Here is a 27,798-nt window from a genome sequence, read left to right on the forward strand (position 1 = left end):
GATGAGGATGTGGGATACAGGGGCCTGAACATGGACAAGGGGCATGGGAAAGGGACATGGACATGGGAAACAGGCATGGACGTGGGTACCAGCAGGGTCAGCATTGTGGTCACGGTCATGATTAGCGGCAGGGACAGAATCAGCATCTCTTATAAAACAGAAATCCCACAGTCCACCATCCCCTCTGCGGGACAACCAGACACCACAGTCAGACACTGACATCCCACTCTCCACATCACTCCCTGCCATCACCTCAAGGATTTTACCTGGCTGGGGTGGAAGCCGTCCACTGGCTCAATCAGCTGCCAGGGCTCACCGCCCATCCTGTGCCACTCTTCAGCTGCTGCAGAGCACAAAAAAGGAGGGGTTACTGCACTGCGCTGGGATAGGAACCTCCCCATCCTCCTCCAAATGCCCACAGTACTTTTAAGCTCACAACAACGCTGGGTGAAGATTATGATAATTTATATAAAGTTGTCACAGCCATTACTGCATGCAGTCTCCATCTCCTTGGGGCAGCATTTAAGATTTTATTATTGTGTTATTTTTTGGTTTTTGTTTGTTTGTTTTTTAATCTGAAATATTTAAGCAAGGAAGTGCTTTGAAAGTAAATGATTGTAAAACAATTCCCTTTCCCTACAATAAAACCAGGGCTGTAGTGAGTAAAGCTATAAATTATTTAGTGCTGATCTAATACTTATGTATTTTCCACTTTAGTTGCAGCTTCAGCAGAGCTGGAAACACCTATATGAAAGGAAAAGCTAAAGAAAACAGTGCTTTTTAGAGAAGGAGATGGTAACACAGTATTCACAGGGGCTGATGTCTGCAGGAATGGGATGTCACTTTCAGTTACGTTTCTTCCCAATGGCCTTTTTCAACTCCAACAAAATAACCTTTTGAATTACATAAGCATGACAGTCAATGCAAATGATGCTCTACTGTGAGCCCCAGAGCCATTAGAGAAGCAAAAAGCTCGCCTTCTTCAGAAGGGCTGTAGAGATCAAACATGAGACCAGCGGATACAGCATTAACAGACTGTGAATTCAGTAATTTATTCTATAAGGATAGATTAACAATTCTTAATAGCGTTAGAAGCGATTCTTGGATCCTCAATCTGGTCTTGAATTCATAGACTGGCAGCATTCCTGCTTTAAGTGTAGGAATGTAATTGTGATGCCTTATTCAACACCGAAGTGACTTGTTTTGAGGAACAGGGCTCAGAGGTTTATTTCAAAACTGTGGTATGCTGGGCATAATGAAATGTTCATCCTATGTTACACCAGGGACTGGGTTCACACACAACACACATGGCGTGAGCTTGCCCAGCCCATTATAGATGATGTCTTACATTGGGTATGAGGCTGTGTATTGGGTTTTACTTTAGATGGACTCCCCTTCTGGTGCCAGAAACAGCAGATAAGATAGGTGGGCAAAATTTCTGGCAACAAAGGTCAGTTTGGTCTATTATTATACTTGACCTCTGAAAATCCTGGAGCTGTTCTTGGACAAATAGATACCAACTGAGAGCATCCAGCAATTGCCTTAGAAGTGCCTATTTCTTAGGCTAGGCTAGGCCAGAGCTTGCTCGCATCCAAACCCAGGAGAAGGCAAAACCAGCCTGTGTTACCGCACCATTTCTTTACATAACCACGTAAGTTCTTAAGCCAAGGGCAACATCTCAGCTTGAGTGTCCACCTGAATCTCAAATAAATACTATATACCCAAGAAGGCTCCATCCAAGAAAGCTGGGAGCGGCTGTGTACATCTTGGCACATGCCTGCCTAGAACTATTGCCCTCACCACAGCATGCAACCACTGCTAAATATTTGATGTCTGGGGAGGATTTGCTCTTGCTTCAGGAGGAGAGCAGAAAGTAGGCCAGCAACCTCAGCTTGTTTCTGAGTACATCCACGAGCTGACAGCTTTACTGATGGAAGCACACATCGCTGGCTCCAGGGCTGCAGGAAACTTTGCAGAGTGTCTGTCAGAGATGGTGTTTGTATGCGCATGTGTGTTTGCCTCATTTATTCAACACAGTGTAATCAAGTACAGCAAATTATATCGAATGTCTCTTTTTTGTGAAAGCAAATAAATTACCTAAAGTTAGCAATTTAACTTATTAAAGTAATTTGCCTACCCAGCAGGTAGTTTGGTTCCAAATCCCAATTCCTTGTTAAATATTAATTAGCAAACACTTGGCCACCTTGAAGCTCTTTGCTATGATATCCGGCTTGGCAGTGGGGTTGGCATCTTTGAGTTTCAGTTTTGGATGGAAAAAATCCCATCCTCTAAGCTTTACCTCCTCCTCTGTGTGCTCTGCGTGAGACCCAGCCCAGCTCCCAGAACTGGGTCACGGAGAATAAAATACATTTGTGAGTTTGATGGGTTTTGGCTCCGGCTGAGACTTTTGCAATAGTCCTCAGTGCCTCAGCAGCTTTGTGCTTCTGAGGATGGGCAGACGCTGACTGGGAGAGGTGTTAGAGATGTACACTTTGAAGTACTGCCAGCTGCTTCTGTCCCTTCGTGGCTCCACTTCTATCTGTCTACATTCTGAGATTTAAAATGTCATTAAAAGAAGGGGGAAAAAAAAGAACATATGGTCCTCAGGCATAATTTTTCAAGCGGGACCTCTTGGTGAATACAAAAATAAGGAAATGCAGATCAGATTTTTTTTTATTTAATTATTAGGTACTGTATATAGAATCTAAAAGTCCATGTTATTGAGGAAGCCCCAAGATGGCCAAACTGGATCTACTGCCCGTGGGCTGAGGGATGGGGATGATCACCTTGGGGAAGAGGTGGCTACAGAGTGTTTGGTGCCCTCAGGGAGGAGACAAGACTATTTCTACCACTGATTTGTCAGGAGTGCTTCTGCTTTCCCTGTGATATGTGGTACTGTAAGCTCTGTTTGTACTGTGTCAGCAGTAGAAGAAAGTGATTTAGGGAGTGTGCTCACAATAGCATCACTTAAGATCACATAAGGGTGAGTGCTGCAAGTCCCTCAAGTCAGTGTAGAGTAGTATTTTGGTGCAGAAGGATATACAGGAGAGAAGCTATTTCCTACTGAGGGAGATGCTTTTGGAAGCACAGAGCTAAGGAAGGTGGCTGCATTTCTCAGGGAGGGAAACCGACTGAGAAAACCTGTCCTTGGTGCAGAGCTAACACACCAGGATGGGTTAGTGTCCTGGCATAGGGTTCGAGCACCACTTGAGAGAGGAGAGGGAAAAGCCACTTACTTTGTTTCAGTGGGAAATCCATGTAGAAAACATCAAAGTTAGCAAACTTCTGAGTTCTGGCAATTTCTTTCAGGACATTGGAAAGCTGTTCGGCTCTCTGCAAAATTCAGGCAATGTATTGACAACTCACAACTCACCATGCCACTGCAGATTGCACCAACTCAGATAATAAGATTAACGTGGCACATAGCTATCTTACCAGAAATTTCTTTTAGCAATGGCCCCGCTCCTGTATAATTGTTCAGGCTCTCCCATTTCAGGAACCTTTTGATGATCAGCAGCCTAGTTCCTCTTAAGGAAGACAGAAACTTTCTATAAAGGCTAAATGTTCTCCTTTCTCATTATCTTCCTGCTGCTGTATCAATGGCACTAATGCTCAGCTGGCCAGGCCATATTCTGCTCTTACTCTCAGTGGAATAAATCACCTCCATCAGCCACTGACCCAACCGATAAATCCAGGGTGAATTCTACAGCCATAACAGAGATTAAGATCTCCTAAATATTTAACATGTACAGTTTGGATGATAACACAGACAATTAGTTTCAGATAGGAAGCTAGAAGGGAGATTGACTCTTGCCCTGCAGTCATAGATCTGTTTGTGGACAGCGGTTACATGCCCTGTTTGTCCTGTGGTGCTGGTGCTAACACATCAAGTGCAGTCCTGCAAAGATTTAGGAATGTGTTCACTAAGTCAAGAGGGATGGAGCACACAATGAAAAGCGTATGTAAACTCCGGCAAAATTAAGGCCATATTTTTTGTTGGCCATGTCACCAGGAGCAATGTGCTTGAGGGACACCAGTGCAGGCCCTGGCCATGGATTTGCTTCTGCTGCCTTCTGGTGGGTCTTTGTAGGTCAGGTGGATAGCTGGATTTGCTGCTCTTGGGAGATCTTTTCCAGTGTAAATAATTCTAGGATTCTATACAAGATTCAGGGGTAGAACAGACTGGAAGACTCTCTGGACAAGAGGGTGGGCCTGCACACCAAACTCAGAGGTATCATTTCTCCTTACCTCTGAGGTCAGGTTCCTGAGGGTCTCATTGGCAGTCAGCCAGCCACTGCAGGGGCTCACCTGTGTGGGCAGGGGAGGCAGGGGGTCAGTGACAAGCAAATGAGTGGGGAGGACAAGGGTACTCCTAAGGGAGACCTTACCTGAAGGCAGTTGAGAAAAGAGTACAGTTGGCTGTAGGTGACGTCTCTGTTCAGCTGCCCTGCAAAACACAGAGAGGGAAGCTCTGCATGCCCAGTGGACACAGGTCACGACTTTGCTTTGTGTCTCCACACATCCCCAGATTTTGTCATTGCTGTTCCAGGAACTGCAGAGTACGATAGCACCCAAACGAAATGGGTTCCTTGGGCTGCATTGTAGGAGCAACATGGTACAGGTGTGATTCCTTCTTATCTCACCCTACATCCAGGGAACAACAGCGGGAGAGCTCAAACATCAGGGGCTGGTGGGAATGTCCCAGACTTACACAGGCCCAAATGCCAGGTCCTGACATGGGCTGTTGGGGGAGATTTGTGGTGCAAATGGCTGCCGCAGCCGATGGGTTTGGTCTACACAAGCCCAGGTGGGTATTTTGACAGAAAGCCAGGGTGACGGCTGGTGGAGCCTGATGGGCTGCCAAGCAGGGAAACCTCCTCTCAACCTGTCGGAAGATCTGCCAGAAGTGATGTCTTGCTGCAAAACATGTTGCTGAGGATTAATTGGTTCCCTCTGAGCTGATTGAAGCCCTCTGAAAAATTGCCAACCGGCCCTATAGCTAATCGCTCCTGGTTTGGCTTGTGCCAAAAGTGCTACGTGTTATCTTTGATAATTAGACATCCGGTAGAGGAACTGCCCCTGTGATAAACATGCTCTCAAGCAAAGAAATGCATTTGTGTGACTGAGGAATTATTATCACAGGCTTCCCAAGCCAGAAGAAATGGGGGTTTTCTCTTAGTTTATTTTTTTCCCCTTACGTTTTCACTTGATAGTAGTACAGTGCTGATTTGAGAAAAGGTGATGATCACAGAATCACAGAATCACAGGGGTTGGAAAAGACCCCAAGAGATCATCAAGTCCAATCCCCCTGCTAAAGCAAGCTCCCTATAATAGGTTGAATAGGTAGACGTCCAGCCAGGTTTTGAATATCTCCATAGAAGGAGTCTCCACAACATCTCTGGGCAGCCTGTTCCAGTGCTCCATCACCCTTACCATAAAGAAATTCTTCCACATTTTTGTGTGTAACTTCCTATGTTCATGTTTTAGGCTATTACTCCTTGTCCTATCACTACACACCACCGAGAAGAGCCTGGCTTCATCCATTTGCCTCCCATCTTCCTTTAGATATTTATAAACATTGGTCAGATCCCATCTCAGTCTTCTTTTCCCCAGGCTGAACAGATCCAGGTTACTCAGTCATTCCTCATAGGTGAGATGCTCCACAAACTTTGTCATCTTTGTGGCCTTTCACTGGACTCCTTCTAGGAGATTCCTATCTTTTTTGAACTGGGAAGCCCAGAACTGGTCACAGAAGTCTAAATGTGGACTCATCTGGGCAGAGTAGAGGGGGAGAATCATGGAAGAACAATAGAAATAGAGATTTCAGACTTCATGAGAAAAGGAATGTACTTTTGAGGGGCAAAATGACCTGTAGTATATCAAGCAGAAGCTATAGTGTCTCTGGTAATGATTAAACTTGGGGAAATCAGGCACAAAGCTCCCCGAAACTCAAATAGCCAAAATTATTTGAAGACATAATCTATCACCTTAATTAAGTGATTTACCTTCTCTCCCTTTACTGATGAAGACTAATATGGTAACAGCTTCTTATTCAGATGCAAGAAAGATCTCTTTACCCAAAGATCAGAAGGAACATGCTTTTGGTCTGAAACTTGGAAACAGAATGGCCACAACAGTTCCTCATGTCTACGCTTGAATGGAGGACACCAAACACACTTTTACTACATGTAAAAATGCCATGGTTTTATGATTTTTGTTATTGGTATTTCAGTAAAAACTTTCTTTGCTACCTAGATGAAGTATTTTGTGTTTTTTCTTTATTGATTGTGGGATCATAAGAACAAACGTTATCTTGAAGCACCTTAGGGCAACTTTGCGCTGAGAGGAAGCCTCAAAACATGCCTATATGGTGTGAAGCTTCAGTCATCACACCTACATGCAGAAGAGGAGGTGGCAGTCACCCAAGTGCATGTGAAAAATTTACTTCTCCAGTATCTACTCAATCTTTTGCAACTCCTTGGCTTAATCCTGCCCTGGTCCACACCTAGTTTTACCAAGATATCCATCAGTCAAAGAGTGGAGGTGTTCACCATGTGACCTGCTTGTTTCCACATCCACTTTTTGTGTTGCGCATGGTTTGGGGCTTAGTGGGTTTGGACACCATATATTTAGGGATCTGCCCTCTAGCTGCTCTATTCCATGCCAGGGTTGACTATCCAACTACACAGGCAATTTCATATTCTCCAGATCTCCACTACTTAGGTTTGCTTGAAATATGCCAGTAGATTCATAAATTACTCAGAGAGAAAGGGAAACATGAGTGAATGATAACCCAGGGGACCCCACAACATCTCATATTTACCCAGAGGATGATATCTGTTGTGCAGGTTATCCCAGAGAAAGCGTCCATCCACCAAGCCTGTCAGAATCACATGGCTGCTGTTTGGAAGCCGGGAGTCCAGGTATCGCAGAGCTTGCATGACATTGGAGAACATTTCTTTTGGGGTGGTCATGTGAGCCAGCGTGTCTCGGTTCCTGCAGAAGAGGGTGGAAACAGGGCATTGTGTCAGGCAATGCTGTGCCTACAAACAGCCACATGCATAGCAGCGCTTCCTTGTCATCTGTTCTTCCATATTAGGTTAGCTAAATAAAACCTTATAGAAGTGATGCGATGCTCTTTAGACTCTTGTTGTTATAATGAGCTATGCAGAATTTCAAACAATAGCCTTCTCGCTGTTAAAAACACAGCTGGGCATGCAGTCTTGTTTTGTGGAGTGACTTCTGAAGTTGAAATAAATTTCAACTTACATAAGAAAAACAAACAAGCCAATCTCCCCGAGGCTTCCTAGAGAAAACTGCTCTTGTTATATTGATAAAACAACCACTTGATTATATAAAGAGCACTCGCCTGATCTCTCCCAAGTGCTATTGCCTCATATCAATAGGTGATGACAAGCAGATGGAGATGTCCCTAGGCAGGTAATCTCTCACAGGGGCTGGGGAGGTGATGCTGGCCGTGTTGTGAAGGTGCAGCTCAGCTTGACCAGAGCTTTCAGAAAGAAAGGCCTTATCCTAGAATCCTTTATCTGAAGGCACCCCCAAACCTTCCATGTGGTAGAGGGGCTTGGGGACTGTCAAAGTCCATGAGCCCCTTATAACCTATGTACGGCTTCCCTGTGAGTAAGAGCAGGGCAAGCTCAAGATGGGGATGACTAAACTGCTGGGAAATAAGGCAGGATTTCTTGCTGGTGAGTGCCCTGCAAGAGCAGGAGCCTTCACAACCTTTGGTGTTTTGTATTAATGGCTGTACTCTGGGGAGGACTGAGTCCGATGTGTCAGTGTCATGTTCTTCCATTAAGGATCTGGAATTCCTTACCAGGCTACATTTTGCCTGCAAGATAGTAACTAGACAAGTTTCCTCAGCCTATAAGTTGATCTTAGTGCAGTATGTGCTTCTGCACTGTCTGAGAATTCCTGGTTAGAGCGGACTGAAAAACAGCAGTAAGATTCAGGGTCATGCTTGTGACAGCCACCCAAGCAAAGTACTTTTGAGATAAGGCTGTAGTTTTGCTCTTAAGTTATTTCATTTTCACTTGCAGGTGTTGCAAAACCTGATTTCAAAACACTGCTCTGATGTAAGGTTGCAATGGTAAGCAAATACAGCAGAGGGAGATGAAATTGATGTGACATTCATATGGCAAAGCTCCCTGCTCCTTTTCAATACACAAATGCACAATGGATGGACAAGTGCATCTAGTGGAAGTCCCAGCACCACAGGTACCACACAAAGACAGCCTCGTGCAATCTGGACAAAGCTTTTCCATCTCTCCTCCACCATGTTTGGGCCATTGTAACCATTGTGATTGCTGCAGAAGCTGTAATTGCAAAGCTGGGAGAGGCTGGAGAAGCTTGCCCCAAGTGCAACCAAAAGGTGCAGTGACAGCGTGATGTCTGCAATTGGTGGTGCTCATTATTTTCAGAGTGTGGAGACTACTGGGACATACACCACACACCCGGTTTCATTGTATTCCTCCTCTACAACAATCCATGTAACTCACTGCCCTGCCCTTCACATGAAACATGGGTGTTTTAACCATGCCTTGGCTAAGAATTGTGTCTCCAGCGTGCTCAGCACATCACTCTCTTGTCTGAAGGTAAAATACAGGATATGGCCAGAAAGACACAATTGCTGCTCTTCTAAGGTATCCTGAAAAGGTTTTTATTTGTCTTGCTTGTGGCTTAAAGCCAGGTATTCTGGATGCTGTGCATTCTCTTTAACCACTTTGGACATTATCAGACCATAGAGTGACCAGATGACAACAAAAAATCCTGCTGCGTTCCCCATCCCATTCAGTGGAAGAGTGATGTTTCCACACCAGTTATGGTATTTTCTTTACTGGAGTCACAGGGATCACTGCAGCTAGCAACTCTTTTGATGCTATAGATTATGTGGAAGAAAACAGACAGCAAAGAGTGTCTCTGCCAGGTAATGGGCACCACGACAAAGCAGTAACAAATACTGTTTTGTATCGTACAAGTGGATGACACGAGGTTCAAATGACTTAAATTTGTGGATTCATTTTTTCCTTCAGGAAAGCTGTGTTAGGGGCAGGGGAAGTGAAAGGATTACCTGCAGAATGAGGAATAAATCAGAGAGAAAAGTGGTGACTTTAGCAAAATGGCAGAGATGGAATACACGCTCAGCGGAGCCTGGACCAAGCCTGGGAGAAGACGCATCAAGATGGTACCTGGGCACTTCAGGGACAGAGAGAACCCTGCTTGGTTCTTGTCCATCTGTGTCTGGAGCACAGCACATGCAAAGTTCTAACCCAAGCACATGCTGTTAAGCAAAGCTTAAGACCACTGAAATGGGAATGTGTTAGTGACAGCCTTCATAATAGTTCCAGCTTTATTACATAGCCTGCAGATGAGCCCTCAAAAGCATTGAAAGGGGAGTTAACCTATATGTGCATCATAGAATCATAGATTCTTAAAGTCATAGAATGGGCTGGGTTGAAAAGGACTACAGTGATCATCCAGTTTTAACCCCCCTGCTATGTGCAGCGTCACCAACCACCAGACCAGGCTGCCCAGAGCCACATCCAGCCTGGCCTTGAATGCCTCCAGGGATGGGGCATCCATGACCTCCCTGGGCAACCTGTTCCAGTGTGTCACAACTCTCTGAGTTAAAAAATTCCTCCTAATATCTAACCTCAACCTCTCCTGTCTCAGTTTAAAACCATTCCCCCTTGTCCTCTCACTGTCCACCCTTGTAAACAGCCATTCCCCTCCTGTTTATATGCTCACTTCAAGTATTGGAAGGCCACAATGAGGTCTCCCCAGAGCCTTCTCTTTTCCAAGCTAAACAAGCCCAGTTCCCCCAACCTTTCCTCGTAAGAGAGGTGTTCCAGCCCTCTGATCATCTTAGTGGCCCTCCGCTGGACCTGCTCCAAGAGCTCCATCTCCATGTCTTTCTTGTACTGGGGTCCCAGGCCCGGATGCAGCACTGCAGATGGGGCCTCACAAGAGCCGAGTAGAGGGGGACAATCACCTCCCTCTCCCTGCTGGCCACCCCTTTTTTAATGCAGCCCAGAACACAGTTGGTCTTCTGGGCTGCAAGTGCACACTGCTGGCTCATGTCCAGCTTCTCATCCGTCAGGACCCCCAAGTCCTTCTCTGCAGGGCTGCTCTCAAGCAGATCTTCCCCCAGTTTGTTTGGATGGCACTCTGCCATTCCTACTGGATTCACACTCAGCCATCCCTACAGGAAGGGCGAGGGGGAGAAGCTCTTCAAGCAACAGAGGATCATCATCTACTCTCTCACAGTCAGATGGGATGGGGAGATCTCAGAGACAGCAAGGGATGGAAACAAGTCCCTGTTCAGAGCAGCAAGTGGACTGCCTCTCTGCCTCCAAGAACACAACAATCATATATAAAAACATGTGTTTGAAAGTATCAGCCTAAATCAGATTCATTTCTTTGGCTGTCGTGGTTTCAGCTGAGATAATTTTCAGAGCTGCATTTTGGACTAAAATGAGAATTACGTTGATAACACAGCAATGTTTCTGTTGTTGCTGAGCAGTGCTGCACAGGGCCAAGGATGTTTCAGCTCTTCATGCGTGGGGAACAAGGAGCTGGAAGGAGGCAGTTTAGAGCAGCTGATCTAAACTGGCCAAATGGCTACCCAACACTACATGGCACCAAGCTCAGAAATAAAAGCAGAGGAGCTGGTCTGGGGAGCATCTGCTGCTTAGAGACACTGGCTGGGCACTAGTCAGCAGGTGCTGAGAGATTGTGTTGGGCATGACCTGTGTTGTGCATTGTTGTTACTGGAGGTTTTTGTTAGTTAGGTTTTCTTATACCCTTCCCCTTCCCCTTCCCCTTCCCCTTCCCCTTCCCCTTCCCCTTCCCCTTCCCCTTCCCCTTCCCCTTCCCTTCCCTTCCCTTCCCTTCCCTTCCCTTCCCTTCCCTTCCCTTCCCTTCCCTTCCCTTCCCTTCCCTTCCCTTCCCTTCCCTTCCCTTCCCTTCCCTTCCCTTCCCCTCTTTCACCTCTTGCTTATTAAACTGTCCTATCTCAATCTAGTGAATTCTTGTACTTCCCAATACTCTTCACCATACCACTGTAACAGGGAGCAATTGAACAGCTGTGTGGTGCTTAGCTGCCTGCCAGGTCAAACTGTGAGACTGGCTTAAGAGAAAGCCTGAAGATCCATCATGGTGAAGATAATGTTCAATAGACAGAGTGCCCTTTCAGACCACTTGCAAAAGCAAAGCTGGGGTGTGTGTGTGCTGTGCATTGGCCTGCTTGCAAGGTGTGAACTTTCTGGGCTATAGTTTTGTCATTAAGGGAGGAAGAGAAGTATCAAGACAGTGAACCCTGGGCAACCTTGTGAGCGTTCAGGATGGGCAGTGCCAGAATCATTAGTTTGGAAGGCTTCATTTCATTCTCCTGCTGAGCTTGTGATGTGAGTAAAGCCAGAAAGGAAAGAAAAAAAAGCCATCAGGAGAGCACAACAAAACCTGCAGGCAGTGTGCAGCAGAGGCAGCGTGGAAATCGACCTTGACAGGAGAACACATTGTGGTTCTTCAAAAAAGGTAGGCCTGGCACACTACCCCATCTGGTGGGAGATGGTGCACTTGGCAAGATAGATACGCATGCATAAATGCTGTGTTTTTTTTCTTCTGTTTGCTGTCATACTTCAAGCTGAATAAGAAATATTCAACTTCAAACATGCCCTTGGTCACTTTATCACTGGCTTGTAAAAGAAAGACAAGCTCTAAATAAGAGCTGGTAGGTAGCAACGATGGATGCAGATAAGGCGATAACCAGTATTTTCAGTAGAAAAGTAAGAACAAAGCAAAGACTAAACATCAACAGCAAAGCAAAACATTGAGGGGGAGCCTAAAGCCTTTAACAGAAATGTCAAAGCAACAAGGACTACTCTAAAGAACCAAATTTATGGCCATATAAAAGCTAGTTTGATTTCCATCTTACCCATTGCAGACATCATTCCCAATTGTAGCGTAGATAACTATGGCTGGATTGTCCAACAGTTGGTTTCTGGCCAAGCTGAAAGGTAAATCAGCAGCATATTAGTGGGAAATACATTCTCAGTGCCTGAATCACATGCTATACCAGTTCATATTTGGAAGTAGTTTGTCCCGATTTTGCCAGTGCTCATATGACTATGGTTCTAGGCTTTTTGTTTTTGTTTTTTTACTTTTCTGTAGTTTTATATTTTAATCAAGGCTCTCACATATTATTTCTTTCCTTGCCCCTTTTGTCCCTTATGGACTTCTCTCTTTCACTGTCTTTCTTGCCAGCTTTGTATCTTTGTGCTATCCCGAAGCCAAATCAAGTAGTTTCAGTTCAGGGCAAAGACATAAATCAATCATCTGTGAAGTTTTTAATTAGACTATAGACAAGACTGTATGTGTGGCTGACAATTATATTTATGGATAGGAGTGGGCACAAGGTCAAATCAGGATGTGGTTTGAAGTCCAGCACTAGAGAGGAATGTTTCAGTAATGGGTTTTTTTTCTGCACAGGAGAAATGTAAATCTTTTAGGAGTGAACTGCATCAGCATAGGGAAGGCTAAACCAAACCCAACCATTCCATGGCCATCACATTCATCTGGAAAGGAATGATTTTTCCTCTATGTGTCTGGTGGCTACTCAGTCATATCCATACAGGGATAATACTCCAGGTATGCCCAAGTCTGTCTGCACTGCTACAAATCAGGACCAATGTGGTCAGTGAGAACCATAGGACAGATTTAAGGAAAAGCTCAATCTTTTCATGAAATTCATGGAAATGCCCCACTGGCTTAAGATCAAGGCCTTGGAGTTGGTGATATCCAAATTTTAAGAGTTATTCCTCTCTTAATGAATGTTGGTACTATAGAGGAAACACAGCACTTCAGAGCACAGCGGCCCGGTGAAGTTGTGCTTCTTGAGGCATTTGTGGGTAATGCATTCACTGCAGGGCTCTGCTGCTTCCTTCTGAGGTTGTAGGACCCCACACACACTTCCATACTTGCAGTCAGCACTCAGAATCCCATCAAACACTCACCTTTTTATTAAACCGAGGAGATTTCGTGACGAACCACCTGATCACATGCAGTGGGAATAAGAGGAACGGTGAAAAAAAATCATTATAGGGACAAATAAAGGGAAAAGCAAAACACAATTCACCGCACATTTCTAAGAATGTAGGAGTATTAAAAATGAAATGGGAGCAGCAAGTGCCTCTGTAACCTTTTTGTGGGCCAGCATTAGGAGGTAAAGCTGCATCCAGTATCTGCTGACTCTCACCTGAGTTCGCACATCAGACTGCAGAAAGTCAAATACTTACAAGTGCTGGGTTGTTTGAATCTGGCTTTTAATCTAGATCTGGCAGCTTCTTCCCATCTGTTGAACATAGTAGTCTCTTGTAAAACAGCCAACCTGACTTGTCAGCAGTTGATCTACTTTTAACTTTTCCTATAAATTGCAAGAGGAACTGTTCTCACTCTCCTAAGTGTCTCACAGCTATGTCACATTGGGAGTGATTCAGGTCCTAAACATAGGCACCAAGAGCCATTTTTGACATACCAGGGTACCCAGGATGCCTGCAGCAGGATTGGCACTTACAACACAGGATGCCTGTGAGATTGTGCACTTCTGGAAAGGCATCTGGTGGTGGGAAAGATTCTATAAAGACTCCCTGCTTTGCTACAGTACTAGGCACCAATGCTGGGGTGTTTGCATTGCTCCTGCCACCAATGGCAGACTTATGAAAAACAGTATTAGGCCAGCTGCAACCGTCCATAGAAGCTCTGCATTTCCTTAGCAGTTCACCCAAATGGTTGGGTGCAACATTTTCCTGGAAAAAATCTAGCTAAACTTAAGCATCTGTAAAGATCTGCAGCATTTCATTTGTGCCTTGAATAAGAAAAGCATTTCCCAATCAAGAGAGCTTTTATGCTTAAAACTTTCTAGCAGGCCTTCAAAGGCTTCGTGTACACATCCCAGCTGTCCACAGCATGCAGATCAAACTGCATCACCTGCAGAGCAGGAGTGGCAGCAAAAAAGCAAGCCAGGAGAAGCATGGTTCTTTGTTCAGGATTGGACTGGGACTGTGACAGCAAGCAGCCAGCTCATCCCACCACAGCATTCAGGAACATGAACTTCAGAGGAGCAGTCCCTACGTATTGTACTTGCTTTTATTTTGTCGTATTTTCAATTTCTCTCCTCTTTTCTCCCTCTTCTTGTATTACACTCCGATCAGCTCCTCCCTGCTCTCTCCTTTTTTCCACATAGTGCCTTGAAGCTTGCTTTGAGGAGCAAATCTGGTCCTCCCGTGGTTTGCGGGGGGAACACTGTGGGCAGAACATCATTAAATCTCCACTGGACTGGCGTTGTGAAAAGATCTAAGAGATAAACCCCTGAGGTAGCAATAATACACTTTGCATTTGAATAGAAGTGCCTTTGTTACTATCACTAACTGCATATATCATGGAATCCTTTATGTTTTAAATAATCCAGTTCTTCAGGGCTAAAAATGAATGTCTCTCTCTGCTCTCTCTCTCTTGAGGGTTGCTAGTCCAAGCAAAATCCACTTCTCCTGTTGAGAAGTCCTTTTCAGCAGAATAAGAGCTCCACACAACCCTTAGAAAACATGGCTTGGAACAGAAGAACAGCTAGCTGTCTTTTTTTTTTTTTTTTTTTTTTCTGCTTAATATCCTTTCTTTCAGCAAGAATTCAGCATCTCTCTGTTAAGCCACTCTGCCGCATGACTCCTGAACTGAGGCTACACTGTTAGTGCAAATAAACTAATTGGGATCTCTAGAAATCAAAGATGTATTTGCAAAAGGTAAGAGGCTCATCTTGGGTAGGTGTTATCTTTGTGAGTGTAGATAGTTAAAAGCAGCTCAGCAATAACAGTTATGAACCAAGTCAAAAGACTGAGAAAATGAAGGGCTTTCTTAGCATTTTTTAATGGGTAAACTGAGATATTAAGGAAGTTTTTATGATCTAGGATGCAATTTCTGATGAAAACACTCAAGAGAAAAGAAAGAGATCAGGCAGAATATGTATTTGAATTTCTGTTACCCTTGCACAGCAGAATGCCTGTCATCTCCTCCTGGACCTCTACTAACCTCCCCTTAGCCACTTTCCAACCATTTTCAGACTGGTGGCATTTTTTGGTGCTAATTAAGGTCAGTTTTACTTCCACAACCCCAAGTTTCACAAGCCTTGAAATTCTTCTAAGGTGAGCTTTTCTTGGTTTGCTTGCTCAAGCCCTTGTATGGCTGATCCTCACATTCTCTGAAACTATTATGCTGAACAAGGCAAGTAGAGCAAGCCTTTTACAATATTGTGCTCAGTGTGATGACTAAGAGAAGACACCAGGGGAAGATACTCTGGGATTTTTCTATCACTTTTGTAATTTTTCTCCTTTTTGCATTCCTTTCTCAATTTTCTTCACATTCTTTTGCCTCATCACAGGCTCCTCTCCTTTAGTGCCACGTAGGAGTCTGCAGTGTGAGAGAGCGGAGTATAAAAAAGAATGGTGCATACAATGAGATCTCTCTTTTATTTTATTTTTTCTTTTTTTCAAGTTTGTGAGGGAATTGGGAAGATAGAAGAAAGGAAGTATTATTAACTTAAATAGAGGAAAACAAGGTGATAGGCTATCAGACACCGAGGTTAACTGGATATAAATGAGAATGGTTGGCTTCCTCTAATTTGGCCTATTTTATTTCCTCTCCTGAAACGTTATCATGGGACAGTGACTGTGAATGCCACCAACTACAAATGCCAGGTGAGTAGGTCAGGAGTGTCTGTAGCCAACCATGACACTGAAAACATTGCCTAAAAGACCAAAAGTCTCTGAAACATCCCACTTGCATCAAAAAGTAGGAAAGCATACAGAGGCATTGCCCGTGACAGAGGTACTGGCATCCAAGGGGAACTTCTCCAATGAAAAACCTCACCTGAATTTTGTGTCATGCTGCCTGTTGAGAAACTATTCCACTCAGTGAGACGACTGTCTGTTGGGGCTGGAGGCATTTAGCATTTAGTAAGTTTCTAGGTAGCATTAGGGGCAGTGGTGCTCCTCATGTATGGCCATCAGGACTCGTTGTCAGTGAGGGGAAATATCCCTTAAACTAAATTATCCACTCAAGGAGAACAATTTTTCCCTCATGCCTGCAGCCAGATTTCTGAAGCATTAAAATTAATTAAATACAATGCAAACAGAATGTGATAATCACAGAATAATCAAGTATCTTTTAAACATACTGCTGGGAACATCATTTAGCCCAATGCACAATAGCTAACATAATAAACCTTAATTTCAAAGGGAGATTGCCATGTCCCTTCAAGAAAGCACTTTGACAAATTTAATCAAACTCCATTTTGAAACAACTCATTGTTTCTTTTCACCCCTGTTCTGTTTTGAAGATGATTTTAGGTTTTTGCTCTTAAGTAGTGACCTTTTTTAAGACTCCCACTACAAACAAAGGTATAATTAATGAAAACCCATGCTCCCGTACCAGAAGTGTCCTTCAATTAAATCATTCTTCCCCTCTTTGTGGTGTTTATACCTTAATAAAGGATTCAAAGCCAGAACAGTAATCCCTTTTAATCTTTGCTGAGGTGTTTTAACATGCTGTTCCCTTGAAGCAGTCAACAGATCCTCCCAATTCAGTATCATCTGTAAACTTAATTAATACGCACTCAACTGCTGCGTCCAGATTAAAACGCTGAAAAGAACTGGCTCTAAAATGGAGCCCTGGGAAATCTCAATAGAGCCTGGCCACCAGCCTGATGTTACCTCACTATGACCCTTACTAGCCTGATCTGTCAGCCAATTGTTCACCCACTGCATTATGTTTAGTCTACTCTTACGCTGGACACTTTGTCTGGAAAGATACTGAGAGAAGCATTTCCAAAAGCTTAACTGAAATCCAAAAAGGTTACATCTACTGGCTTCCCTTGCTCAAATAGATGGGTAACCTTGTCATAAAAGGAGATTCTCGTCATTAAACAGGACTTTCCCATCATGAACCCATGTTGGCTGTGACCAATGATGTCATTTCAGGTGTTTTTCAGTAACTCCCAGAATAATAACTGCTATAATTTTAGCAGGCACTGAAGTGAAACTGACAGGTCTGTAATTATCAGGATCTCCTTTTCTTGTCCCTTTTGAAAATTGGGATGTTTATCAGCTTCCAGTCAACTGAGACTTTTCCAGGTTCCCAAGAGTATTGAAAAACAATTGAGGGACATTGTCTCACAATGACATCACCCAGCTCTTTGAGTATGCTGAGATGAATCCTATCAGGCCCCATCCGAATGCAGCAGCAAATCTAACGTAATTTCAGGGTTGGCTGCAAGTTTATCATTACCGCAGTCATAATCCCAGATCCCACCATCAGTCTTGAAGACAAAGAAGGCATTATGCACATCTGCTTTGCCTGCATCCCTATTAGCAAGGTGACCGTATTCATCAAGTAACAGAAAGATGTTATCATCTTCGGTCCTTCTTTTGCTGTTAACATATTTTAAAACATCCTTTTTGTTGTCCCTCACACTACTGTGAGGCCAACCTCATCTCTAATTGAGTTTTGACTGTATGTACCTTCCCCTGCAATAGCAAACAGCATCTCTGTAGTCCTGTCACTGCCTGATCTTGCTTCCAGTGTCCATACACTTTCTTTCTCTTCCTAAGCTGTAGAAGAAGATCCCTACCAACCAACAATTCTCCCTTGAGACACTGTTTACAAGAAACAAAACCAGGAGGGCACCTTGACTTCTTTAGGTCCTTAGAAGCAAAATAACAACAAATTATGCCATTTAACAATGCTTACAGAATGATGACTTACTCAAAATGTAGTACCAGAAGGGATATATGAAAAAATTATTGCTGCCTACAGACTTTAACTGCTACATTAGGTAAGAACAGTCTAGGAGCTGCAGTACCATGCAGGTTTTGAGGTAGATGAGTTTAATTCCCAGCTCTGCTATAGTCTGTGATGGCTTGTAAATCACTTCATGTCTTTGCATGTGAAATAGCATTGATACTCTTTTCAGTATCCTTTACTATTAAAGCATGCAACTTGACCTCAAAGTACTGTTAGTAGTATAAGAATGGCCACTTGATATACAGTTAAGCAAGTTTTATTTGCATCCTTAAAGGCTGCTTTGAAACTATATATTCCTTAAACTTCTAATGGAAATAGACAACTGGGCAGAAGACACACCTCTAACACTGGAAGCTTTACTGATAGCCCACGAGTTAAAACAACAGCAACAAAACCATCAAATGAGTGTAACTCATCTGGACACAGAAAGTAAAATTATCAGAGGAAGTCCTTCATAAAAGTGCAGATAGAAGTGACCAAGGGTAGGTGCTGAGTTAAATAAGCGCTGGTCTCTATTTTCCACAAAACATGTAGGCAAATAGGAAGGGTTCTCTCTTTAGTTTCCAAAAGACGCTTATTAAAGTCACGTCAAGCATCAGACTAATAGGATTTCTTTTTGAAGGTGAAAAAACTTAACGTACCATTTTGGGAAATGTTCTGTAGGTCTCTGTGATTGCAGTGATTTCTCCTTCGTAAACGTAGATACAGAGAGTCTGTCCAACCTCTGAAATAAATTAGGAGTATGTAAGCTGCTAGACTCATATGATGTAGATGAAAACCCACCCAATGTTATAAGAAGAAATATGTTCTTGACCCTGAACAACTCTGTTCACCAGCTGAAAATGCAGGTTCATTCTACCATTTCTCTTTTTTTGTGGTCATAAAATTTCATCATCTTGAAGAACGTGGCCTAAAATGGAAGACCCAATATTCTCTGAGAAACTGTAAACAGACATTACAGAATCACAGAATCACAGAATGACCCGGGTTGGAAGGGACCTCAAGGATCATGTAGTTCCAACCCCCCTGCCTAGCAGGGCCACCAAACATACGCCTTTACTAGATCAGGTTGCCCATTAAGTTTCTTTGGAATGTTCCTTCGGGATGTTTTTTATCCTGATCTTTCAGACAAGGTCTTTGAGAACCTGTTTGTTATATGTAATTCATCAAAACAATCCTGTTGATTGCTCACTAATTGGCTTTTCATTTGCCTGCTGTGGAACAGTGAAAAAAATAAAAATAAAAGGAAAAAATATTGGCAGGGCATTAATTTCCCAGTGACATAAATCTTAGGTGGATTGATCCGAAAACCACTTCTGCCTTGATGTTGATCAGTTTTCTCCTGCACAGTTGAGAAAAAAGAAAATGCAATGAAAAGGATAACAACCCAAAGAGAAGCTGATGAGAATGCCGTGCTCTGAGTCACAGGTACCTGGTGATTGTTACTGGGGCTGCTAATCTTGTATTTGAACTTAGGTACTGAAGTTTTCAGGTAATTGCAATACCATGGCTCAAGAACAGTCAATTTAGGTGAACACAGAGGAACATAAAACAACGGTAAGTGTTGAAATCAGCAATAAAAAGTAACTACCTACATGGAAACACTTGATAACATCAACCATTAACCATACAGTTAGCTGCACAAGAAATGCAGGAGGTCTCTGCCTTTCAGCATAGCTGAAGGGGGATGAGGGGAAGCAAACAAAACTTCTTGGCTACAGAATTCACTCCTCAGCTAATCATTGATGTGCATGCTCACTGATCGCCTGCTGGTCTCCTGCAGACTCAGTCATAACCAGATATCTTGAGCTGCTTCTCTTAAAAGTGCACTGAAATCCTGAGCTGCCCTTTTTATTTCTTTCTAGACATGGAAGAGATTTAAAAAACAGCTTGAAAACTCAACACTGATCCAAGGCCTATTGCTGGCAGTGCCAGGGTTGGTGCTAAACTCTGGTATCTTGCCAACTTCAGATCTTTTGCCACCCAGTTAAATGCTGAGTACTGAGTAGCTGGATGTTGTAATGGATTTGTAAAGGCTGGTTTTGCTGGTAGCCCTGAAAGAGGAGGCTGCACAGACGTTCTCTGTTAGCTTGTGAAGTGGTATAGAACCTTTAAACGTGTAACCTGTGCAGGTAGCTGAGGGAGCCCAGTTTGCGCATAGGCAGAAAGAAGCAGAAAGTACAGCTGCATGGTACAACAGATATTTTTCCTGGAAAAGAACATCTTGTGTCAGTTGATCAGTTCTGTTGGTAGAAGGCCTCTGTAGACTTAGTTTCTGCTTGCTTTGGCATTTCACTGAATTCATGACCTACCATTGACATATAAACTAAAACCACCCAGAAACCAGGCAAAACCAGGCACTGCTGATGAATTATATCCCTCAACTCTGGAAAGGGCCAAGAGTCTCTTAATGTTGATCGGAAAGATGACTGAATAAATTATTATTTTTTAACATATCGATTCAAAATGCCAACATTCCAAGGTGTTCTTATTATGTTTGCACTTTGTGTTCCTTCCCTCCTACATGAGACATAGACTTCTTTTCTCCATCTATCCCAGCAGTCTTCCCCATTCAAAAGAAGAAATCCAACAAAGCAAATGAAGTCACATCATTTTCCAAACTACTCTTTTGCTACTTTCTACTAGGTGTGAAGAAACAAACAAACAAATAACACCAGGGGAAAAAGATCACCCCACCTGCAGAAAAAGAAATGCCATCAAAATAACCACAGGTTATCACTTATTCTACTGTTTCAAGAACAAAAATAAAACAGGAGAAAAGGGTGCAAAAAGAAAGGAAAATGGCTGATTTTTTGTTATTCTAATCTATATATTTTTCCTTCTCACTTCTTCGGAAGTTTCAAAAAAGCAAGATATCTTTTTTTTTTAACCTCTTCCTTTAATTTTCATCCTTCCAAACTACAATTTGACCATCTCTAAAAACACACAGAATTTCAGGAAGACTGGGCTAGATTGCTGAGATGTGTACATTTACTTAAGGTTTTTAGAATGTTGCCAGATTTGAGGATGGCCTTGATTTTAGTAACCCATCTGTCCAGCATTTTTTGTCTTCTAAGCACTGCTTTTTTGTCGCTTTCGAGGCTCACTGTGCCTTCTTTTCCCTGTCCGTTAGCTTACCCAATGGTGGAGTTTAGGAACCCAGTGATCTCTGAGAACTGGGGCCAGTCAAGCTCATCAGTGAAAGCCGTGGGGAGATTAGCAAACGATTTCTGAAAAAGAAATTTTAAAATCAATCTGATTTCACATTTACAGCCAAAAATCAGCAATTACAATGATGGCCATAGTGGTAATTATTTAAGAAGCTCTTGTACAATGGATGTAGCAAGAGGCAGAGAAGGGAGAAGCAGAACCAGGGGCATACAGAGATGTCTGAGTTGCATCTACCAACACTCTTTGATTCTGGAGGATTCCAAAGCTCTCCCTGAGTTGTATCACATGTTGCAGATGGACATAACCAAGAAAACAGTTGTTTGCTGCCTTTCCAAAGGTGAGTACACTTGAACAAAGGAAGAGATGGTGGTGCTGTGTTCACAGTCTCTCTGGCAGATAAATGAGAAGACAAGGATGATGCTAAACTCACTCCAAGCTCCCTTACAATCTCCAGCAGCACGAACTGTGAGTATCCAGCCCCTAAAAACCTCTATACTGCAAAAGTCTTGTACTTTTGCTGGTCTTTGTCCCTCATTTATTTGTTTTTTAAATGACTGCCTCTGCAAATGCCTCTGTGTGGATGCACACTCAAAATGAAGTACCCTGTTTGTCTACCTTTTGATTTGTGACAATGCAAAAAGTGGTGAAAGGTGAGAAAAATGGCCTCCAGAAACGATGCTATTGCAGAAGGACGAGAATATGGAGTAAATTTGCAGCTTGTGTCCTAGACTGGGCTGGGCTCACAAAGACAAATGTATAAATCCAGTGTGCTCAAACTGAAAAAACTGTTGATGAAAATGGCAATAACCAAAAGAAGGTCAAAACATAAAATGAGAGAACTTACAGGCTGGTTTAATCTATGTAATTTATTAGCTTCATTTTCTTTTAAATCAGTTGTAGGGTTTTCATGGCTATCAACAGCAAGCAGGCATAAATTCCTTCTCCAACAGGGTCAGAATTAACTGAAAGCTATTCTCAGTGTCTCAAAAAGTCTTTATTCCCACAAAATTATCATTTAGCTGAATAGGAGTTTACTTGAGTATATGATTATGGGCTTTAAATGTAAGAGGCTGGGGGAAATGGAGGAAAAGGGGAGAAGCAAGAAAGGGGGGTAAGGGGGATGGAATCCTGAAGCTGAGCTCAGTGCAGCCTAATGCATGGTAGATGTCAGAATAAAGCATGTAACAGCATATTTGACCTACTTATGGTGGCTCTGCATTAGTTACCAATGTGAAAATGCGTCTGGATTAACAGCTTTCAGTGGCTTCTCTCTCGTACATATATGTGTTCTTTCCTGTAGCTGCATATATGCATCTCTACACATATGCATGTGTATTTTAAAGACTTAAATATTTTTCTGAACCTCTCTCCCTAAAATGCTATAGCTTTATGTGCCAGCAAACAATCAAGGGGCTAAGCACAGCTAGGCCATTTGCAGCATTTACCTCCTGTAGATTGGCCATGAAGACAACAGAAATACTGAAAGAAGACGAAAAGGACAAGCTATAGATACGGTCTTGTATCAGACACATCACACCTGCATATAGAGCCAAAATGGTTGATGTATTTTTCTGTGACCATGTCTACCATTTTTTCATACTATCACTCCAGAGTAATGTTTTCATTGGACAAAGCCCACAGTAATTGTTAACTGTTTTTCCCCTGCAATCTTAGCTTAAACATGAATTAGCCAGAATCTAATTAAGTTGCAAATTGCTCTGGAAAGGAATATTTGAGCCCAGAATTATAGCTGCATTTGAAAACTGTAGATAGGTTTGGCACTGACACTGCTCCAGCAAAGTATTTAAAGCCAGACTTTTGAAGATATTTCAGGACTGAAAGGTGAAGATGAGTGGTTAATTTCAGATGAATGCTAAACCTTGAACTTGCAGAGTTGTAATTTGGAAAGCACAGCCTAACAGACTGCCTTTCACTTAGTCTCAGATGCAAATGTGGCCCACAGTAGAGTTGGATTTGTATTGACTTTTAGCTTCAAACTCCTCTCAGCACAGCCCGGTTTAAATACCATTCTCCAGCCTATTCTGGCTGAGAAACCATGCTTCAGCCTATGTGCCAGATTTTAGCAGAGAATAATTAGAAAGTTATTCCATCCTAGCTTCAAATGCTGTATTTTAGCCTCAAACGCCTTAGGTGGGTCTCAATTCAAAGGAACCTTTCCACCTCTTAGATGTGTCCTAGCTTGAAATACACCTCCCCAAACCCTTCTCTTCCTCTTGCACTGCAAAGCCATGGCTGATGCTAACGACACACACCAAGCCGTGCTGGACAAAGTCAGATTAAATGGAAGAGTGCTCAGTGTTGCTAAGGAAAGACATTTTCAAAATCAGACCACAAAAGGGCACAGGAAACCTAATGATAATATGGCCATTTAGAAATGGCAGATGCAGAAATTGTGACAGCACTGAAGTATTCCTTGATTTGAAGGAGAATCAGGTGTGGGTTTTTTTTTTATACTGATTTTAACAGTGTTAAGTTCCTCTTGACAGCACTACATACCTGAGACAATGTTCTTATTCTGATTATGAAAATAAGCTTAGAGCTCCTGAGGAGGGAACATCCTATCTTTTCATAAATCATGTATGGCATGCAAAGTTGCAAGGGCTGTAAATGTGAAATTAGAAACATTATTACCTTATTTCCCCCAAAATACAGCATCTGAGTAATTATAATGCTAGCTGGGAGAATCTTGGCTGCAACTCACCAGATTTACAGAGAAGCTAGAACATGTTTTGAATAAGATTTTCACAGATCAAATTGCTGTTATTTCTACCAGGGCTGAAAAAAGAAGAAGGGAGAGGGATAAATGTTCCTGAACTCAGATGTAAAGAAATGTTGTTTCTTATATTTTATTTTCGTAGGAAATATGCAGCATCAACTTGTTCTTTAAACGAGATATGTGAAGATACTGCATTTGTAGGCAAATAGATGTTTACTGGATTACAGATAGATAGATGAGGGATTTATTTTTGTCTTTATTTAGCATGAAATAGAGATTCAAGAGCTTTTAAATTCATCTTCCTAGAGAGGATAACTCCAGCTCCTTTATAAATATAGCGCTTTTATCTCCAGATAAAATGTTTTCTGAAATGAGATTTAAAAGTAAGCTCCTATCCCAGACATATAACAGAAAAATGCTGCATTTAGTAGCTATTTGGAAGTCAATTACAAGCAGATGGACAGAGCAGCAGGAGTGCAATATCCATGGCTAGACACACCAGTGTTTTTAACATTAAAATTCCATGAAAAAACACCCACCTCAGACAAAACCAACAGTATTTCTTCTGCTTTGTTAAACCTCATCAGAAGCATGTCTACTGCATTACACTTAATTTTTAGTGTCAGAATTTTAATGTCAAAGGAATCAACATTCAGTTCAGTCCTTGCTGAAGGAAGGAGAAAGGGTTGGCAGTCCTAAGACTGGTTGACAAGAAGGAAGCCAAAATAATCATCTCCTTCGTACAGTTGAATAATTCCCTTCCTGTAATTCTTCCGCTTGGGGTGTTTGGGGATTTAATGGAGCAATGGCAGGTTGAGAACAGAGCCATGTGCTCAGCCGCCTCTGCAAGAAATATGTGGATAGGTATCCTCAGGGGTGTTTCCAGCATTCTTTTCTCAGTGTTGCTGCACTTCAGCCATATTTTGGGACCTGACAGAACCAAACTGGTGCAAAACTTCAAACTGAGGTGACTACAACTTTCCTGGTGTTGCTTTGTTGTTAATTTTCAAATCTGGAGAAATAATGTGCTTATCTGAGCTGAAGCTTTCAATGGACACCTTCAGCAATTAATTTTGTGGGAGGAACATACACTAAACGTGACGGTGACTTCTCAATTAGATGGAGAAATACAAAATCCAACATATAATATCTTCTCATACAGCAGCTTCCCAGCAGCAGTATTTGAGAAGATGGAGCAAGGATCTAAATTCCAATGCTGTTTAGCCCAAATCAGGTGCTCACCTGGTCAGCCTCTGCTGGTCACCCAGTTACCCAAATGACAATCTGAGCCCACTTCAGTGTAGAAATTTCCCTTGAGTATTCTCATTCTTTCCTCACTCAACTTTGCTGCTCTTTTGCATGGCAGCACAATCAGACAAAGAACCAGCTCTGCAGAGCCTCTTAACTGAATTCTCAGCACCTCTCCTCTAAAATTATTTCCCCACATAATTAGCTCTAAAGTAGGAATTAACAGCTGCTGCTGATGTGGTGCTGATTAACAAGAGGGCCCACAGAGCTGTTAAAGTGTAAATTTTACTTGGCCATTGCATATGTAAGTGCTTGTGTGTGTGAACATGTGTAAGAGTAAATATGAAATACATCAAATATGTAAAACATATGAAACAGATATGTAAAATACAGAAAACTGGTAAGGTAATAAAACACTGAATTTCATAAATCTGATTTAAGAGGCACCCAATGTCTTCCTTGGAAAGTAGTAAAATTCTTGAGGGGAAAAGCCTTACTTGGAATTCCATATAGACAGCCGAATCACCATTGAAATGGAAATGAAAGCTTTGAACTCCCTCTACTATTGACTACAAAAGAAACCATTTCATCAAGTAATTTTCCAACATGTCCTGTCAAAGAAATTTTGTCAGAATCAGAGTGAAATATCTTAAGCTTGGCAGCAGTGGAGAGCAGCAGGTAGACGAAGTTAATGCACTATCCTCTCCTAGCAGAGCCTAGACGTCAGACTCTTCTTGCAGTGGTCCCAAATTAAGGGTAGTTCTGTAAGATTAGGATTTAGACTTCTGCGCCCTCCCTAGTCACAGAACCAGCCCTCAGTGAGCTCAGAAATTCTCCTCAAGGAAGAGAGAAAAAATAAAGGATGGATGCCTGCTGGCCATGAAAGGCATACTGCGATCAGCCCCAGAGCGCACTGCTATCTTTTGGTTTTTACAGGAATGGAAAAGCATGGCCTACTGCTTTAACCCTTCCATTTTTACATTTGAAAGAGGGAGAGATAGAAAGAGAGAGGAGGATAGGAAGATGAAAGGAAGAGACGGTCATTTCTTGGTCAGATATCTCTCTGCAAAGTTTTTGGGTAGATGCAACTGTAAATGTTTTTATTCTTCTCTCTTTGCAGAAACATCCAGAACTTTTAAAAGAACAAAATGACTGTTTCCTTTTTCAGTTTGTTAATTAGACCTACACAGGAAGGATGTTTACCAACAGGATGTAACACTGTTTCTCAAGAAACATATTGCATTCTTTTGACCCCAAAGTAGGATAAGAAGTTGCTGCTATTGACATTCTACACACAGACAGAGTAAGATGCAGAGGGCAAGAAAGAGGGATAGGCAGCAAGAAAGAGGGATAAGCAGCAGCAAATTCTGAATTAGCTCAGAATTGTTTTTACTAGTAATTTTGTTCACAGGTGACACTCGCCTTAGGGTTAGCTGCTAATTAAATAACATCTTAGCATTGGTAGTGTTTAAACACTTGTTAGTTTACAGCACTAAACTCTATCTATGCATTAATATTTATCTGTTGTACATTTGTTTAGTATAAATGTTTGAATACAGTTGTATTTAGCTTCTCCAGTTCCAGCAATACCTTAATTCCTTTTATTTCCTACACCGTGAGTGAATGGAATGATTATGAAAGGCCAGAGAGAATATGCTTTTGTCCTTATTCCCCCAGTGCAGGGCTCGTGCTCCAACTTCTTAGAATAATGGAATCGTTTATGTTGGAAAAGACCCATAAGATCACCAAGTCCAACCATCTCAAAACAGTACCAATTCCACCACTAAGTCATGTCCCTGAGTGCCACATCCACATGTCTCATAAACACCTCCAGGGATGGGGACTTCACCACCTCCCTGGGCAGCCCATTCCAGGGCCTGACCACTCTTTGTATGAATAAATTATTCCTGATCTTCAGTCTAAATCTCCCCTGGCGCAACTTGAGGCAACTCAGAGAGACTCTCTTTATAGGAGAAGAACCATTTCTCCCTTCCCAACCAGCTCTTGCTCTTCTGAGCACACCAGCCAGCTAGATTTGAGCTCTGAGAACATAGATTCATTGGAATCTACCTAGAGAGGACCATGCAAGTTGCTCAATAGCCATTAGACAATAACAAGGGGCAACCAGATGATCATATGCATTCTGGCACTAGGCCTTGATACTTCTGCCTCAGCATGCCATCCAGTTAGCAGAGAAACACTTTCTAAACCCTCCTATCAGTAACAATAAAATGCTGACATAGTCTAAAACTGTTTTTGCCTGCACGGCTCTGCCACCAGTATTACTGCCAGAATCATCATCACCATCAGTGCTATTACCATCTTTATTAGACAAGATAATCTCAATTACCATTAGTGCTAATTTATTATGCTCATCATCAGCTTTGTCATCAGTGTCATTCATCTAATAATTGCTCATAAACCTTTAACAAAGAAAAACAACAGCTAATTGGCAGTATTTAAATCAGCTCAGCTCTGGGAGCAAAAGAAGGAAAATGCATGGAACTCTCAGACCTACAAAACCTATAAAAGCACCATAACTGCAGAAGTTTGGGGACTTCTACAAACAACAAGAGTGTTCTCTAGAAATCTTCCATGTTGCACAGAGGTCAGTGGAGGAGCAGTGGGAGTTCTGCAGGGATGGAGGAGATCTGCTCACCCTGTGCAGAGGACGTGACACAGGCCAGGGAGCCACACCAGCTTGTGGGAGCACAGAGCAACAAAGGACAGGAGCATGCCTGCACATTTATCCCCTGCTTATAATTACTGTT

The 27,798-nt window shown here is 42.5% G+C and overlaps 1 protein-coding gene across 2 annotated transcripts in view; it reads right to left on the reverse strand.

The window, feature by feature from the left end:
- AOAH (acyloxyacyl hydrolase) overlaps nucleotides 1–27,798 on the reverse strand; it is a 65,763-nt gene that overhangs the window by 8,511 nt on the left and 29,454 nt on the right. For both annotated transcript variants that reach the window (XM_072328237.1, XM_072328238.1), the window contains exons 13-21: nucleotides 21,010–21,101; nucleotides 18,513–18,595; nucleotides 13,035–13,071; nucleotides 11,957–12,031; nucleotides 6,824–6,996; nucleotides 4,389–4,447; nucleotides 4,249–4,308; nucleotides 3,237–3,333; nucleotides 267–343 (exon numbers count right to left, since the gene is read on the reverse strand). In XM_072328237.1, the coding sequence (XP_072184338.1) occupies nucleotides 267–343; nucleotides 3,237–3,333; nucleotides 4,249–4,308; nucleotides 4,389–4,447; nucleotides 6,824–6,996; nucleotides 11,957–12,031; nucleotides 13,035–13,071; nucleotides 18,513–18,595; nucleotides 21,010–21,101 (753 nt within the window). The remainder of the gene's footprint in view (nucleotides 1–266; nucleotides 344–3,236; nucleotides 3,334–4,248; nucleotides 4,309–4,388; nucleotides 4,448–6,823; nucleotides 6,997–11,956; nucleotides 12,032–13,034; nucleotides 13,072–18,512; nucleotides 18,596–21,009; nucleotides 21,102–27,798) is intronic.

This window comes from Excalfactoria chinensis, chromosome 2 (assembly GCF_039878825.1).
Source record: "Excalfactoria chinensis isolate bCotChi1 chromosome 2, bCotChi1.hap2, whole genome shotgun sequence".
Lineage (NCBI taxonomy): Eukaryota > Metazoa > Chordata > Aves > Galliformes > Phasianidae > Excalfactoria > Excalfactoria chinensis.